The following is an 18,692-nucleotide window of genomic DNA, read 5'->3' as shown; positions in this document are numbered from 1 at the left end:
GATTTGGAGTGACGACTGTGCCAGTGAATTTGTGTGTATGTGCGTGTTTGTGTGTGTGAAATGTAATTTCTGCTCAGAATCATCAGGGGAAATGACCGGGAGCATACTGCATGAGTACGTGTGAATGGTTGAGGGTGAAAAAGGAAGAGACAGACGGAGACAAAGACGGAGCAAAAAGAGACAACGAGAATGTTTGACGGTGAAAGAACCGACAATCCCTGCAGGGGTCTGTCAGCAAAGCAGATATGCAGATCCCCCCCCCAATAAAAAGATGTTTCAAGGGCTTAAGTCACAGGTCTGTTTGTCTGTGTGGTGTTGGTGTGACTCAAGGGCAGTTTCCCCCAGTCACATCGACTCCTGTTCAACACTAACTTTGACAGGAACCCTGGAAGTTTCTCCTGTAATCATTCGACACTTTGAAGGAGAAGGGGGGGGTTTTGTGATGTGACAGAAGTTCGTTTTTGTTTGTTTGTGTTGTCTTCAGCAGAATCAGAGACTTTTCTTAACCATGACCCGGCTGGACAGACATATGTCCACTAGGGCGGTGTGAGAGCGATGGCGCCTCGCGGCTTCAGTGGGTGTAGTAGCCGTAGTAGTCTGCGTCGCTGTTGCTGTCCTTCTCGCAGACCTCTCCGCCGCGCCGTGGCGGCGAGTTTTCAGAGCCGGACGTGTACGGCGACACCCTCCTCTTCTTGGTGCCCTCGAACAGGCCCGAGTCGGCCGAGGCCGCCGACTTCACAGAGGGGGGCTCTAGCCAGGGGTCCTCCGCCGGCACCGCCGCAGTGTCTTTGGGCTTTTCCTGCAGGGACTCGAGGAGCGAGGGCGGGTGAAGCCGGGGGTTGCCGGGCGACGTGGAAGAAGATGAGGAGGACGAGGAGGACGATATGGGCCTAAACCAGCCCAGGCTCGGGGCGGGCTTAGTCGGGTGGCTGGGGTACTGAGGGGTGGGCCGGCTGGTGGTCCAGCCCGCTGAGGTGGCCCCGGAGACGGACACGCTCGTCGATGCAAAAGGATGCTCTGGGTAGTAGCCGAGCGCGTGGTGAGCGGACGTCTGCAAGGGGAAGGGCTTGTAGAAACCGTTTCCGGAGAAGTCCCCGTCGTAGGAGGACGCGAAGTCGAGCCGGTTGGCGGCCACGCCCTGCTGAGGCGGCAGGTACCAGCGGCTGTGAGGCCCGGGGCTGGACGACGGGTCTTTGAGCTGCGGGCCCACGGCGATGGCCTCGCGGCCGAAGAAGCGGCTCTGGGGCAGGGGGCTCATGTACTGCTCCGAAAGGTAGCCTTGAGGGAAGCAGCCTCCCGGCAGCAGCTGCTGGCTCTCTGTCGGGGAGGGGGTGAGGCGATCAGAGTCGGGGGGAGCGTACAGCCTGTAGGGGAGAGGGAGGAGAGAGGAGGGAGGAGAGAGGAGGGAGGGCACGAGAAGAGAGTGTGAGAAGAGAGAGCAGAGAAGAAGGTGTTATTTCCTGCCCAAAACCTCAAACTAGCATCACACAGCCCCTCACACCCGTTTCACTGCAGCACAGAAGAGTTACTACATCTAACACTATATTAAGTGATTAAGTCAGGACCAGCAGTTACCCAGTCTCGCTGTTTATGATGAGCAAGTCCGAGATTTAAAAACACTTGTATTCTCTACGATTTAATGTATTTTGCTTTTTACAAATGCATCTTCGGAAAAAACTAAACAATTTTACTTACGTGTCGTAATTGTCGCGGAAACCTTTAGCGAAGGGGTTATGGTCTATTTTCAGCTGAGTGATCTGTGTGAGGAATCGGAGGAGGGCAATGAGAGAACGTAGGCATCGGAAAAAACAGAGAAGGAGTGAGCCACCACGTAGGAGAAACGAGAGAGAGAGAGAGAGAGGGAGAGAGAAGTTCACTGACTAACAATTAATGAGGGATTACGTGCAACTTCTCGTTGTGTTATTGGAAAGATTTTGACTTTCGAACCAGAGTGGGTGCACACACACACACACACACACACACACACACACACACACACACACACACACACACACACACACACACACACACACACACACACACACACACACACACACACACACACTGCCTTACAGTGGCTCCTCCAGAGGGTATCTGACCTGTTACAGATATTTACTGTATATATAAATATACTCAGGTTGTCCGGGGTGAGGTGACGGTATAGTGTGACCCATGTTTACACTCGCCGGGTTGTGAAATAGTGCATGTGCACTTTTGATGCACGCATGCAATAACCAAAGCTTCCAGCTGAAGCTGACGAGAAGCATGAAGACAGATCACTACTCGGACATGACATTTAAAAAGCCACTGCAGGACAATAGCGTTCTGATGTACGTCGAGGCATTATTATCTTATGTCTTCAACATGATTTTATTTCTAGAACATGAATCTGAACATGTCAGGTGAGACATTCTTGTTCCAATTTGTTGACATATTCGTGTCAAAGATTTTTACACAGGTAGTTTTGGATATCTCTTTGTATAAATCAGAAAACTAAGGAATCTATTTTGCCATTAATTCAGATGTAAAATTTTGTATATTGAATGATATATGAAGAAAGCCTTCTGTAAAAATATATATTTATGAATTTAAAGGATGGAAGATGGATGTCAGAGCAGCTGAAGTGAAGATTTCTGAATCAGACTGAGAAGAAACTCATTGAGAGAAAACGGCATTTAAAGAGAAGTTGAGGACACTTACAGGTGACTAGGGTAACAAATAAACTAATAAACTAATAGATATCACTATGACACTTCCCCAGTTAATTACTTACATTAAGATAATACTTGTTTGTGTTACAAGTTTTTTGAAATGTTTATGTTTAAATATACAAATTAGGTATTTTTGTGAATTCAGGAGGAATCTACAGTAGTAAAATAAACATATAAATGCGTATTTTAGATGCATCCTTACCACTAATCTGACTTCAGATAGACTAATGGATGAAAAAGGATGTTTTCTCCTTTAGTGCTTCTCCTTAAATAAACAAAAACTAACCTGTGGTGGACGATCATTTGCAAAAGAATGACACACACACACACACACACACACACAGACACAGCCCTCCTCGATGCGACTTACGTCTGCGTTCTGATATGCGGTGACAGCGATGAACTGCAACTCCGGGAAGATGAAGGTCTGAGCTTTGGATGAGAGGACGGCGTCCTCCGAGCCGTCCTCCTTCACCTCCACGATGTGAAGACGAGGCTGGTACTTGTGGAGCGACTGGAGCATGATCATCTGCAGGAGAGAGAGAGAGAGAGAGAGAGGTATAAGACTTTCTACCTTTACTTGTTAGAGAACAATCAGAAGCTCTTAATAAAGCAGCAGGCAGGCCCCAGGAAACAGGAAGCAGTACCTGTGCCACATTATTGGTGCTGCCCTTGTTGTTGGTGAGCTTGAGTTTGCTGAACGACATTTCTTGCCTCATCCAGTGAGCTCCCGTGTTGGGGGAGTCGGGGTGCATGTACATCCTGTTCCCTGAAATGACACCACGGCAACATTAGCAACACGTTGGACCGATTTATCACCTAGAAAACGACTAAAAAGCACTGTTGTTTACACCGGTTGGTCACTTTAACCTGCGGGAATCTAACATCAGCCTGCAACGCTCATGCAGACGTTATAGACCGTTATAGAGAAACAATTAATTTGAATGTAAAGTCATTTTTTGTTGAAAAGTACAATATTTGCCTCCAAAATGTAGTCAAATAGAAGTATAATAGCACATAAAATGTAAATGTCCCCCTACAAACATCGAACCCTGTGAGTGTTTTCTTTTAAAACTGTTAATATAAATCTTAAATATTGAATCATGTTATTGTCACCTGGCATGTTGCCCTCTGCCTTCCCACACTGGACCCACTTGCCGCCCTGGTACCTCCAGTGGTGCTGGTCCGCCAGAACCACGTCCACGTAGACGTTGTAGTGGGCGGACGGATCCAGAACGCTGATGTTGAAGCTCAGGAAGGGGAACATCCTCCTGGAGGAGAGGGAAACATGTGATTCATCCAATATCTTTATGTTCACCCATATCTAGATTAAGATGAAGAAACGCCTTGAAGACATTTCTCTGTTGTAGATTTTTGCAATTTGAGTTCATTACAACTATTTTAAATATATGTGAGAATGTATGTTCTTAACCCTTGTGTTGCCTTAGGGTCATTTTGACCCGAATCAATATTACACCCTCCCCCCGCATTAGGATTAATTTGACCCCATTCAATGTTTAATGTCGGTGTTCTTTTGGGAGTCAACAAACAAACATAAAGTACCTCACACTTAAACTTGGAAAACAATATTAATTCTAATAATTTTCTGGAGGTTTTAATTGCTGGCGTCAAATTGAACCCAAAGGGTAAAATATGTTAGTAAATATAAAGGTAACAGGAGGGTGAAACATTGAATCGGGTCAAAATGACCCAAAGGCGGGGGGAGGGTGTAATATTGATTCGGGTCAAAATGACCCTAAGGCAACACAAGGGTTAAGTCTGATTTAATGAACAACAGATTTTAACAATACTTCCTTTTTTAATTTGTTGCGATATAAAATACACGTACTCCTACTTCAAATATTATTATTATTATTAGTAAGTATTATTGATGTACAAGGGGACCTCTCGGGAGTCCCCTCCCAACAACTGGATTTCTCCAAATAAAACGGTGAAGATGAAGTATCACATAATACCTATAATGCACAAAGAATTAACTGAAATGGAAAATATCCCAAGTACACCTTTAAGAACAGTAATGCATGGAGGGGGAGGGGGGGGCGCTCTCTGGTCCTCAAAGACTCCTCTTCGCCGGCTAAAGAATGAAATGAATAGTATATGGAAGAGAGGTGGAGGAGAATGGCTGACCGTGTGTGTGTGTGTGTGTGTGTGTGGGGGGGGGGGGGTATAGGTGAATATATAATGCTGCCCCAGAAGAACAGAGTGAGACGGGGTGATGGGATGACGGGCTGACGGGGTGAGGCAGGGAGTGACGGGGTGACGGGCTGACGGAGAGGTCCAGAGGAGGAGACGCTGTTTCTGAGAGAAAACACGCACACAAATACATGGACACGAATGCATGACGACCTGCATGAAAACACACTCAACATGTCGTAGTGATGGAGAAGCACTTTGTGCTGCAGGATTAAAAACCCAGATTTAAAGAATTTTGTTGTTGTTGAGATTATACGGAGCAAAGGGTTGCATCATCTTGCAATGTTTCTGCATTTTGGAGATATTTGTTTTCTGGCTGGACGTTTTGTTATCACATTGTCTATAATTCGGGGGGCAAGCCACACTGACTGTTGCCCTGCGGGACTATTAATTAGTTGGAATGCTTCAGCAGTCCAACTCTTGTTCTTCAAATCTTTAAGAAACTTTTTCTATTTCTTCCGTACGTATTTTGGACCCTTTCTCCTCCTTCATATATTAAGCTACAGAAACTGTTCACATATTAAAATATTCAGCTCCTTCAGCTCATGATTGCTATTACTTTTCATATGTCTAACTTTTCAATTGTTCATATTATAAATATTTTATGGTTATTAATTTGGATGGGATCACAATGGAGAAAGTCTTCAACTTAAAAAGCTTCTAAGACCTTCATACTTTCAGTTAAATCAATCATTTATTTTTTTAAATGTTGACGTAACCTTTTTTCTGACGTTTACTGTATATTTTCTGATATTTATTTTTTATCTTTCCACATTATCAAATGATTAATATTTTTATGGAATAAATAATGAATGGTTTCCTATGGAGCAAAGCTTCAAATCCGCTTAAACTTTCTCAACTTTAAAAGTTTACAATGTCGGCATACGTTTAGCTAAAGACACCATTTTACCTTTAAAATGTTGAGAAAATTGTTAGCTATAACTTTATAATCCAGCTTTTTTTATATAGTTATTTAATTGTCCCCCTTTTAGTTTTATGTGTTTTTCAGCTCCTCTTGGAGTTTTCAATGGGTGTGTGTGGGGAAGTCTAGAGCTGTGACATCATCGCTAGAGGGGACAGCTGCGTCATGATCGAGCATCTCCTCATGTACCTGTAGACACCTTTAGGATCATAGTTATGGTTCTCTGTCAAATCCAAAGGTTTTGACAGGTTGCTTTCATCAGATTCAGAGCTGTCTGTCTCTCAGTCACACACGTGTTTCATGTTAGGCTAATCAGAGGCGGATCTCACACACACTCTTATTTATCTGTTAGTGTGAGCCACACACACAGACAATGAGTTTGTGCGCGTGTGTGTGGCATCAAAGTCACAGAGTTTATTGCTCCTCCTATTTGATTTAGAGGTCACATTTGCGGCTTTGATCCAATCAAACTGCTCATTAAAAGAGAGCTGACATCATTAGTGACATCCCACTACTCACTCTAAGAGTTTGTAAATAGACCCAAAGCATCAGGTTCAGAGAGCAGGACGAGAGACGCCCAACACAGGGACAGAAGAATCGCTTCAACTTGAACGTCAGAACTGTGGCGGGTCAGGCACCGGTTAAACTTTTAACTGCAATGTTCTTTGTCCAATTCGTTTCAGCTGGAGAGCAGATTAATTGTCAGACTCTCCCCCGCAGAGACCGTTAGCGGTTTGCGTAGTTTTTGGTTTTAGCGTTTCAGGTTCTGAAAGAGCATGCATGGTCGAGAGACGCCCAACGCAGGGACAGAAGATCACTCAACATTAATAAGTAGATCAAGCAAAATGTTTTTTTGTCAAATATATCAAGTTACTACATGTTATAATACCTTTGTTCGAAAAAATATGTTTTTAGTTCCAGGAAAAGACATTTAATTATCAAATTGAACATGCACATTATTCATATTATTATATGTTAAACTGCTGGAAAATGTTTTCTGTTGAATAATGTGCACGTTCAATTTGTAGTTGTATAGTTGTGTAGTTTTGATGAGTTTATAATGGGTGTAGGAGTCTTCAGAGCAGCTCCAGTAACACACACACACACACACACACACACACACACACACACACACACACACACACACACACACACACACACACACACACACACACACACACACACACACACACACACACACACACACACACACACACAGGAGCAAACTGACCTCATTAACACATCTCACTCCCGGTCCCAGACATGTTTATAATATACATGTATATAAACACCTCTTGGTAGAAGCCACACCATCTATTTTTCGCGTGTCTATGTGTTTGTAGTTATAGTCCCAGCTAAAGGCTAAAATCTGCATAGAAAACAATAACAAAACAAAAATTTGCTATCAACCGGAAACACAAAGTACAGTTGAAGCTGATGGTGATGTCATTAGCTCTGCATGTATTTGGTCACGAGCAAAAGCATTGGACATTTAAAATGTTAAAAGTCCAGGGAGCAACAGTGACATCATGATTTATTCTCTGGGAATCAATGGACTTCATGACAAATGCTAAAATATTTGATGATATTTTAAACAAAAAGCTAAAAATGTCAACCTCATGTCAGTCTGGACAAAGTGGTTGACATACGTACCGATTACCATTCCTAAAATATCTCCCCATACAAGCATTTGTAAAGCTCCCAGGATAACTCATCAGATCTGGTAAAAACCAGGCTAGCCGCTCCGCCCCATGCGTCGAGTCTTTATGCTAAGCTAACCACGATGAGGTGGTGGTGTTTGCCGGCACTCTGGGTCTAAATGAGGCGCCCAGTGTGTAGCTGGTGTTCATAAATCAGGGCAACATGTTTGACATTTGGGCCAGCTGTTTTAAACCGGCTCAGAGCACCTGAGGCTATGGAGCGTTTGTCATGACCCTCCACCCTCCACCTTCCACCTTCCATTTTGATGAGTTCAATGTGAAAATGAAGTCAATTTGATTTTAAACCACACATCCTGCCCGGATTAGGTTTTTATTAAAATATTAAAGCATGAATACAGGCGTCATGGTGCAAATGTTTCGATATAAATGCATTGAAAGAGTTCCCGAGTTTGGTAGCGATAAGTGTGTTTTATACAGTGCATTAATTTAAATTAGTTATCGTAAGACTAGAAAACAAACTAACTTTTTTATTCAAAGACTTGTTTCTGCAGCGGGAACCAAACTTGCTGAAATATATAATAACTCAAATCAAGGGTTGGACTATTAATGATGTCAGAAACACAAGCGCCCGACATGTCGGCCGGGTTGCTGTCATCTCCCCTCTGGATGCAGATTCACCTCATTTATATTCAGCGTGTCGTCCCTGCAGCACTTGGGTCATTTAGTGGTGTAAAAACAAGTGAGGTGTGTAAAGAGACGATGCGTTCGAGGCCAGTGGGACACCTGGAGGCTCCGTCTTTGCTGATCGGGATTTATTGTTCTGTGTGCACATGCAGCAAGAAGTAACACCGGCAAAAACCTTCTTACTCCTAAATATTGCACTTTTCTTTGAAATATTTGCATATCTGTCAATGAATCCTACACAGTGTACATACAGAAAATAATCCTCAAGTCCAAGCTTTGTTTTTTACTATATATAAATATATAATTATATGTTTTTTCTTTGTTCATTGCTGTTATTTATATTTATGTGTAAGTAAATTGACAGGGATGCAGAAACAACAGTCAAGCTTCCTTGAATATGCACCCCAAGAAATTAAATCCCCCGCCAAAAAATCCCATTTTGACAGACATGTTGTCACAAGCTGTAATGGATTAGTTTATTCTTTATTTCTTAAAGGCAGAGTTTAATTTGTCGGTATAAGATGAGTATATAAGTTGTCTGTTTTTTTCCTGAGTTCCTGATTTAGATAAAATATTAAGACTATTTAATTTAGGTAAAATTCTTATACAGGGGTCCCCAAACTTTTTCCGAAGAGGGCCACATAACGTTTGCCTTGTCGGCTGGAGGGCCAGCCGGGGGGGGGGGGAGGTGCTAGTGAGAATGTGCTCACCTGTGTGCGCGCATCACGGCTGAGCGATGCGCGCGCCACTCGCTGTGAGTGCTGCGCGTGCAGACAGCATTTAACGGAGCGGAGCAGCGCGTGCGCTCTGATCGCTCTTTTAATGAAGTATCGATACTAAAAATATGCTAAATCACATCGTTTTTAACGTACGGGTACTTTGTTAGTATCGCTACACCGTGCAGTGTGACGGCAGCAGATGTAGCGGACTAACATTCAAGCTAACCACACTGTGGACATCTGAACGCTGATTGGCCGAGACGCGACACGTCCCATCAAAGATGTTCTATTGCGAAGAGCACCACTCCACATTTTCTCTGCGTCTCACTGCAATCTCAACGGCAGCGGGCCAGGTGAACAAAATAATAAATCGGAACGCGTCTCTAGTATTGTTCAGGGGGCCGGTCCAAATGGGGAGGCGGGCCGGATTCGGCCCGCGGGCCGTAGTTTGGGGACCACTGTTCTTATACTTCATATTATTTTTAGAAAACGTTTAAAGGACAATTCTGTTATTCTTTTATATTTGTGTTATTGTCATTACTGAAACCAACAGTAAACATATACGACCAATAGTGGACTCTATCAAAAGCACATCAGAGAGCCTCACTGTTGTTCCTTCGTCACCATGAACTCACACACACACACACACACACACACACACACACACACACACACACACGCACAGAGCACCAAATGTGGATTAATCCGCTGCTGAAAATAGTCCCCAACAACTGCACCATTTCCTCCAGTTTGATTAAGAACAAATGACCAGTATGATTTAAACTAAGATGTTGTATTTATCAAACAATACTCCTGACAACCTCACAAGTCAACTAAATATCAAAGTATAGTCAAACATCCTCAAACTATATATTTTGTTTATTGCAAATGTCAACATACATAATCTTGAACTTTGCATTTTTAATAAAAGTTTCTTTGAATTTGTCTCGAGCTAAATCCTCAAAAAGAGCTCCCCACGTCAGACTTAAAGAATATACTGGATTGGGCCTTTGAATGATTGCTTGTAGGCTAAACACACACACACACACACACACACTGGTAAGACAAAACCCTGCCATGAGCCTCCCAGTTGGGTCTTTCTGGCAGCATGCGGGTCCGGTTTAACAACCAACCACAGTCCTCTGCTCTTCAACAACAGGTGAGGCGTCTCTTCTTCCACTGCAGAGTTCAATTCCAGTGAAAACAGAAACTCTTCAGCGTATGAATGGATCCTCCCTCCCACGCCGGGCGAGAGTAATCTAGAAAGCGGATGAGTCGTTTTCTTTTTGTTTTGCTCCAGTGATATTGTCGATTCACGTATATAAAGCCTTTGTTTTATAGGAAATCACAACTTGGCAAAAAAGGGGGGAAACCATAGAAAAACATCACATGGGGGAGGGGGAGGGGGGGCCTTGTGCTTCAATGCCAGAGTTCAGTCAATGTGGTGGCGGCGTGGTGAGGAAGCGTGTACAGTAGCTGCTGCTGCGTTCTAACAGTTTGACACATGTTGTATCGCCGCGTGACGACGAACACACGGGAACACAACCCTCACGCACACACAGAGGACACGAGGAGTCGCTGCAACACGAGTGGGAATCGAACTCGCAGCTCCACATCCACCAGACAGACTCCCGTCACCCGGCTGCTACTCCTGGATGTTTACGCACATGAGCACTCACAACCGGAGCGTCTGTTTTGTTGTTTCATCCTGATTACCATAGAAACAGATGAGTGGTGACAAGTGATACAGAGATGGTCCGGCTGGCTGGTGGGTGACATTTAATAAAAATAGACTACATTTAAAATAAACTTTCTATATGATGGCGGGGGGAGAGGAAGGAGGGAGCGTTGGGTACAGAGAGAGGGGAAACCGGGGGGAGAGGAGGGAAAAATGTGAGAGCGAGGAGGAGGGGGGGAGGGTTCGACCGGGTGGGATGCTCGGCGAAGGAAGAGGAACTGGATATTCACAAGGGACTCGGGGAGAGGACTTTTCTACATGAGCGCACCGGCTGATTCACCCGGACGGGAGCTCAGGTCCAGTTTTTGTCACGGCGCGTCTCCACCTGATCACGTGTGACGTAGACGTGCCGGTCTCCAGCTGCTGCCGGACACGAGCACGACATCGACTTATCGCAGAGGAGCTCAGTGACTGGACGCGTTGTGATTTATATTTTACAGATACTCTTGGTTTTATTGCTGTATATACTTCATAAAAAGGATACGAGTGATGCTATTCTGTCATTTTTTGTTGTGAAAAAAACAAATGCCTCACACTGGCTCACTGTCCATGACACCTCAAGGCCATTCGGTCCTATATATGTTGAAGATGTACAAACAGGTACAAATAAATATAGTTTCATTCTGTAAAAAAGGGCTCAGTAACTCCTTCAATAGCTGGACACAGCTGTGTTTAATAAAAAGTTACTTAAACAGGAGGAAATAGTGCTTTTGTTGCGGGGACTATTTTAAGCGGTGGATTAATCTCAAGAGTATTGGTGACTGTAAGTGAGATTGTGAGTCACAATAAACTACAGATGGTGATGGAGGAACATGTCACCCGGGGCAACAGTGTGGCTCTTCAATGTGTTTTAATGGAGCAAAAGAAAGTTAATATAAAACGTGTTCCTTGGATCTATTTGTTGTTAATTTTTTTTTGTTGGCAATACTGTATTATTACATTACATTTTGGGGCATGCTTAATATTTTTTTTTGGCACGCTAATTGATATATCAGTGTGTTCAGTTTATCAGATCATCAATTAATTTGCAGACAAAGGCAATCAACTAATCGTTAATCCGTCAGCATCGTATGAGTTTCAGTCGACCTCGAATCAGCCGTTATGTTTTGGTATTTAAATAATCACAACATATTAGTTTATTGTTCAGCTCTCTCGGCCCCAACGTTTTTATTAACCCTCTTAAAAACTAAATATAGAGACATATACATATAAAATAACCTGGTTGAGGCTTGTGGCTCAAACAGCAGTGGACTCCACCGCCCGATTATTAGAACAGTTATTTACGCGGGAAGAGGAAGGACTCGTTTATCAGCATATATCGATGTTTCTGTGAAAAGCTGCACATGCACTTTAACAGCTGAACAGGAAGTGACAAGTCACACTGTTAAAACCTTGAAATAGTTTCACTTCTGCTTTTTAGACAAGCACACAGAGGACGGTAATTAACACGCAAGGCTTCCAAACATATCTCACTATAAAATGGCAGCTTTGTTGTACTCGGGATATATATTTCATATATATGCATATATATATATATATATATATACAGTATGTATAGATATATATATATATACATAAATATATATATATAAGGTTGCGTCTCCTTCCTCGAACACAGACTGAATGACCGCGCACAACTCTGTGAGCATGACTGGCGACTTATTATCTTCCTCCTTAAATTTTAGTTCTTGTTCAGAGGCCATAGCTCTCCAGTAAGAAGTTTAAGGGAGGGGTGGGTGGGGGGGGGGGGGACACTTTTCTTTTTATCCGAATAGAGGCGCCATTGGCTGCAATTGTCTCGACGAAAGTCTCCTTTTTAAATTGAAATGCGCTTCTCAAAAACCACGGCAGGGAACAGCTTCACCTCTTGACTCTCATCTAAACCGAGCACACAGGTGTGAGATCGGCTTGCCGGACAATCACACCAACGAGGAGACCAAGACAAAGAAGCTTTGCTTTCTCTTTTCAGTTTGGGTCACTTCGATTTCCTGTTTCACTATGTCAGAAAAAAACATCCCATAATGTTGCATCTGAAAGGCGCTCTCTCTCCATTTTCTTTCGTCCTCTTGGATGTTTTCGCATCGACCTCGGCAGCCTCCACGAACTTTGCCTTTGTGCAGGAGTCAAACAGCAGCCTGAGATGACCTCAGCTCGTGTGGCGATCTGAATTTAGCTCATGAAAAGTGCCCATGAATCCCCCTCAACCCCCTCAACCCTCCCTCCCTCCCTCCCTCATCTTTTGCTACAGGCCATGAAAAATGTCTCTTGATTTCAAAGTGCAGGTGTGGTACACGAGCAAAACTTGTGAGAGATCTGTCGGGCGTCTATAGTGCAAGCCGAAGAAAGTAGAGGCATAAAAAACACTCTCGTCTTTTACTTCCTGAACTTCAAAGGTGCCTCACCTCGTCCGCGTGGCCGTCTGAAGGCTGCGCGGTGTTGGACCCGTCTGGAGCTTCTTTCAGCTCCTCTAGGTTTCAGGGTTTTGATGAACATTGCAGACCCTTTCCGACTTCTCTCCAGAATCACAGATGCATTATTGGAGGAGCCGGAACCCCCAAGATGAACATGTGAGAAGGATTTTTTTTCTTTTGGCTCTGATTCTGAAAACTTTGACTGATTCTCTGAAACTCTTTTGTTTTTGTTGTATTTCACAAAAAAGTCTCCGTCACTCATTGTGCACGAGAGTGATGGAGCGAGGAGATAAAAAAGGGAGAGAACATTTTTGAAATTTCCGTAATATGAGGTTTGTGGGTTTTTTTGCGCAATATGAAAATTTACTTTTTTGGGGGAAGTGTAACACCTCCGCGCCCAATTTCCCCGAATCTTTTATCACCGCGGGTTGTGCTTAACACTTTGGTGCAGAAAAGTCTTAAAAAACAAAACAATGAAGATAAGGTGTTGTTGTTGTTTGTAACGAGTGAAAATAATGTGGCAATGGAACAATCTACATTTGGTAAGATTTATTGAAATAAGATCTTTTAAGATAAAACTAACTCACGCTCAGAATGATTATTGATTCACTTGACAAGATATTACAGATCTATTGTCTAAAAAGAAGTCCCTATGTTTGTGTTTGTGTGTGTGTGTGTCTTTGGAGAGCGCTGTGTATTAAAATTGAAAGACAAAAATTGCCAAGTGTTTGCATGAACATGTTATGTGAAATGACACACACACACACACACACACACCCTGTCTGCCTGAAACTGCTGCAGCTTTCACAAAAACACTCAAACAAACAAACACAATCTCCACACAGCAGCTTAAAATCTCCCTCATGCAGTAATGTCAATGTCTTCCAATAATCAATAATCAATATTACTATGATGCAATAAGGTGAAGCAATATAGAAGTATCTTGCACCTATTTTGTTTGTTTTAAAAAGAAAAGATAGAAGATACAAATAAACAACTTCAAAGATGCACAATGTAACATAAGTGACTGTGACAGGTGAACCTGCAGTCAACCAGAGAGTAAACTCAAGAAGCCGCGCGGGTCAGAGGACAACGTGTCACCATAACTCTAACGGGCTCAACAGTTTAATTCTTCTTCTAAATCTGTTAATCCTCATGTGAAAAACAGACATAAACGTACACACGTATATGTACATATAAATCAAATATATTTATATAAACAATATTTATATATTTATGTACATACATAAACACTCGTATATATATGCACATGTATACATATATTTGTATAGATATATTTTTGTACATACATACACACACGTATATATATGCACATGTATATAAAAATATGTATGTACATACATACACAAATATATATATATATATGCACATGTATATAACTATATTTATATAAATATATGTATGTACATACATACACACACTTATATATATGCACATGTATATCCATATATTTGTATTTATATATACATACACACTCGCATATATATATGCACATATATCTATAAAATATATTTATGTACATTCATACACACACCTTATATATATGCACATGTACACACAGACTCGCATATATATATATATGTATATCTATATATATATGCACATATATATACAAATATTTTGTATAAACATATTTATACATATATAAATATATGTATATATACATACATTATAAATATATATATGTATATATATATATGTATATATATTTATATATACGTGTACGTGTATGTGATTTATATATGCTTTATATAAGTGCAGATTGGAGTCCCGGGGCTGAACCGGAGGTGCATATCGGTGTCCTCCTGTGTGACGGCGCGCTGGTTCCCGGCTCATGAGAAACCTTTGGCCTGAAACCTTCTGTCCAACACGAGCGTCGCGCATTAGTGAATTAATCCTCGCGGACGTTAATGCTCCGTGACCCGTCAGAGAGGCCCCGGCAGCGCCACTGTCTGACCGCCCCCCCCCCCTCTCTCTCTCCCCTCTCTCACAGGCTCTTCTTTACGTTTGTTTTTATTTCTTTGTATTTGTTGTATTATCAGTATTATCACCGCTTCTATACTCGAGATGTGAGGTTGAGGTTTGTCTGAAAACCCTTTCACGAGCAGCACGGCTTGATTTGGCGCTGATTTTATATTTTTGTTTTATCAATATTAAAACCACAAAAGGAATGTGTATGTTCAAAAGACGTCGGACGATAAAAAAGTACAACATATTTAATTCAACAGTTAGTGCAAAGCGAAGTACTCTCGTGATTAAGAAGTCACAACAATGAAATACAAATTATGTAACCAGTGAAGGGACCCCTGACTTTAAAGGTCAAGCAGAGGTGTCAAAACACAGCCTGCAACATGCTCTATTAGCTCCACTTTATCACTTATATTGGCTCGAGAGCAACTTCTGGCCCGAGCAATTAAAAAATAGATATTTTTACAAAAAAAGAACAACAAAATTAGACAGAATATTTGATAGTAAATAGAGAAATGACTTGAATAAGCACTATTCTTGGGATATATATTAAAAGTAATTACTGCAAGTAGATTCATTTCTGTTTATAGTCAAATTATGACTCAGCTCTGTCCAATTTTACGTGTTACGCTAAACATGTTCAAAGGTCATTCTCATAAAAAAAATTAAAAAAGCCAAAGCTGCCAACACCTTCGTCACCTGTGGGGGTGATGATGCCTGCAGAGTAAAGGAGCCCAAACGATGACACGTTTTTAAAGTGATATTATCACAAATAAAAAAACTTTCAAGTTAAACTGTCGGAAGTTTCTGTAGCTGCTCGTCGGCGGTGAGTTAAATAGAAAGTGTGGAAAGCCAGAATATACGGTGCGTAATGTATCTATGTAACCCCAACATCTGACCATAGGGCAACCAGCGGTTAAATCAGCTGGAGCCGCCAGTCGGACTCACCTCCCCTGTTTGGTGATGATCATCTCCGTTTGGAACTTGTGGAACTTGGCCCACAGCGGGTAGTTATTGAGCAGAGCCTGCGTCTTCCCGCACACCTGTAGCCCAGGTAGCGGGTAGAGAGGCGGCCGCTGGAAGCCGTGCTGAAAGCTCGCCTGGTAATTCTCCTGAGACGGAGAGTACAAGTCTTTCCCGCCGGTGGGGAACCCGTCGCCCGCCGCCGAGATGTAGCCCTGCCCGGCTCCGCTCCTCGGCGGTGAGCGCACGCCGCCGTACGGGCAACTGCCGAGGGTCTGCGCGTAAAACCTGCCGGGCTGCGCTCCGTACCCTCCCACCGCCGGGTCCGAGTGGTACGGCAGCGCCAGAGCGTCCTGGCCGCCTTGGACGGGATCCGGGTAGTAAAACCTCGCGTCCTGGATCCCCATTTTAAACTCGGCTAGGTCCTTGCAGCCGCCGCCGCCGCCTCGGTGGAGGTGACTGCTGATGTCGGAGTTCTTTCCGAAAGTTTGCGTTTCAGTCCCATTCAACATGCTGAGGTAGAGGTTGCCGCCTATGCCGCCCATTTGCAGCCCCGCTCCCGGTGTGTGCGTAATGGCATAAGGCGCCGCTCCTGCCTGCAGTTCAATAAGAGTGCAATGTGCAATAAGAAATGATGATAATAATAATACAAAAATCAGTAAACAGCTGGACTGTTATCATCACTGACGTGCCACTTTAAAAGTCTGCGTCTCGGTCGGTCTGTAATTTAAGATATAAAACCATCAGCTCACGCTCATCAGACTGTTCATCTATAAACTTATTTTTTTATTACGCATCTGGTGATTGTCTTGTCGTTTTTTTTTCTAACCTATGATATATACATTTAGTGGCCGCTCATATCTCGGAGGTGTGTCCGAGGCAGAGGCGCGACGTGATAGGCTCCAGATATGAGCGAGCCCTCCCCTCATCACATAACCGAGCGCGAATCCCCCCCCCCCCCCCCACACACACACAGACTGTAGGTTGACATATTTTAAGAAGGATATTATTTAAGATTTAAGACATTACAGGAAATAACGTGTACAATTATGAAAGTAGTAATTTAACTAATTACTTCTTATTTAGCAATATGGAATATTTAGCTTTGGCTTAAACACTCTGTGATCCAAGCCCTTCTTAGAGGTGACACATTTAAATATGGTTTGATACATTTAATTAAATCAATTACAAAAATGAAGATATTTATATTTATTGGGTGTAACACAAAATGTAGGAATACTTTAATTTATTAGATTTATTTAGGTTAGATGGTGTGCATAGCAACGCAAAATAAATGTAAAATTGTAAAATGTTATATATACCTCTATTCTGTGTATTGAAGTTCAATTGAGATGTATTGTCACTGACTTCCTGATCAGTCCGTTTATTATATTGTATTTGTGAAATATATATTTTAAAAATGCAGTCGTGTGATTTCGGTCGTCAGTTCTGACCATGTTAAACTTATTTTAGTATTTGCAATAAAAACCTCAACTGTGTTTTGTGTCATGTATCTTAACATTCTAAAGGGGGTTTACATTTTAAAATGATATATTAATTATTTTATATATTAATATCCCATATTTATTTTGAGTTGGACAAATGAAAATAAATGCAATTTAATGTATATTGTTATTTTAATTTGTCGTATTTGCTAAAAATGAGTTGGACTAACTTAATTACATTTTATTGCACTGATGTGCTAAATTTGAGTTGAAGTTGCATTTAATTATTGGATAGAAAACCTGCCCACAATTTAATTTAGTTCATCCAATTAGTTATACTGTTCAGCAGGTGACAGGTTGCATCCTCTTTATATTTTCATGTTCCATTTAAACCATCAAAAGATAGTTTTTTAGGTTTCAAAGTGTGTTATGACCGTAATAAAACCTTTGGGCTGCGGTGGATCAATATACATTTGTCTTCAGGCTGCAACACTGGTTGGTATGTGGTGTCATTAAATGTAAATCAACCCAAAATAAAATAAACTTCAAATAATTATAATTTTCTGAGAACCTTAATTGAAGAAAGTACTTCCTTTCAGATTGTGCCCTTGATGAGCATGATTTTGATAGTATAGCCTTCTGAAGGGACCCCTCCCCTAACGGGGGGTGTCTTCACATTGGGCCTGAATATAAATTAATAAACAGTTTCATAAAATCCGGATCAAAGATCACTTTCATCTGCTAGCTGTTGGAACAAGTCACCATCCGCGGCAGCAGATCACCGTCAGGTCAGATTTACCTCACACATTATGCAAAATAAACTCACAAACATAAAAAATCCAAAATCTCTTAGCGTCACTCGGCAGGCGACCAATTAGACGTCATCTGGTCGGATGAAGATTCTCTGAAAGACCTTTTGTAGGTTCTCTTTCAGCTTCCATGAACCCAGGTGAGGAAACCCTGAGGTATTTGCAGCTATACGTGCCAGTGTGAGACCACATATTAAACCCCCCTCCAGTGCAGGTATGACACAGCTACCCCCCCCCCCCTGCCCCTCGACACTGTCACTACTCTAATTCCACTTCCTGTGTCTCTTCTAACAAGGTGAGCTCATAAGGGCACCCGCTGAAGTCATCAGTGTTGACACGAGGGGCGAGAGGGCAACGGTGTGAGCGACACCACGGCCAGCCAGGCGTATCCAACCCCCCCTCACACACACACACACACACACACAC

General features: G+C 42.4%; 1 protein-coding gene across 1 annotated transcript; it reads right to left on the bottom strand.

Moving 5' to 3' along the window:
* Nucleotides 1–304: 304 nt before the first annotated feature.
* On the bottom strand, nucleotides 305–16,557 carry tbx21 (T-box transcription factor 21). The gene is made up of 6 exons (XM_056430068.1): nucleotides 15,998–16,557; nucleotides 3,828–3,982; nucleotides 3,359–3,480; nucleotides 3,082–3,240; nucleotides 1,696–1,757; nucleotides 305–1,364 (listed from the first exon to the last, which is right to left on the bottom strand). The coding sequence occupies exons 1-6, from the start codon at nucleotides 16,555–16,557 to the stop codon at nucleotides 572–574; spliced, it is 1,851 nt and encodes a 616-aa protein (XP_056286043.1). The 3' UTR covers nucleotides 305–571.
* Nucleotides 16,558–18,692: the final 2,135 nt, after the last annotated feature.

Source organism: Pseudoliparis swirei, chromosome 13, assembly GCF_029220125.1.
Source record: "Pseudoliparis swirei isolate HS2019 ecotype Mariana Trench chromosome 13, NWPU_hadal_v1, whole genome shotgun sequence".
NCBI classification, from domain to species: Eukaryota; Metazoa; Chordata; class Actinopteri; order Perciformes; family Liparidae; genus Pseudoliparis; species Pseudoliparis swirei.
Note: the sequence above shows the minus strand (reverse complement) of the source record. Positions and strands in the feature narration are given on the sequence as shown.

What these genes read in the sequence shown, in the direction of transcription:
- tbx21 (XM_056430068.1), bottom strand. Translation starts at nt 16,557, where the DNA reads ATGGGCGGCATAGGCGGCAACCTCTACCTCAGCATGTTGAATGGGACT. An exon ending in ATCATCACCAAACAGGGGAG is followed by an intron (nt 3,983 to 15,997) that starts GTGAGTCCGACT and finishes CCTCTCCTCCAG; the next exon opens with GAGGATGTTCCCCTTCCTGA. An exon ending in CCGCATATCAGAACGCAGAC is followed by an intron (nt 1,758 to 3,081) that starts GTAAGTCGCATC and finishes TTCCTCACACAG; the next exon opens with ATCACTCAGCTGAAAATAGA.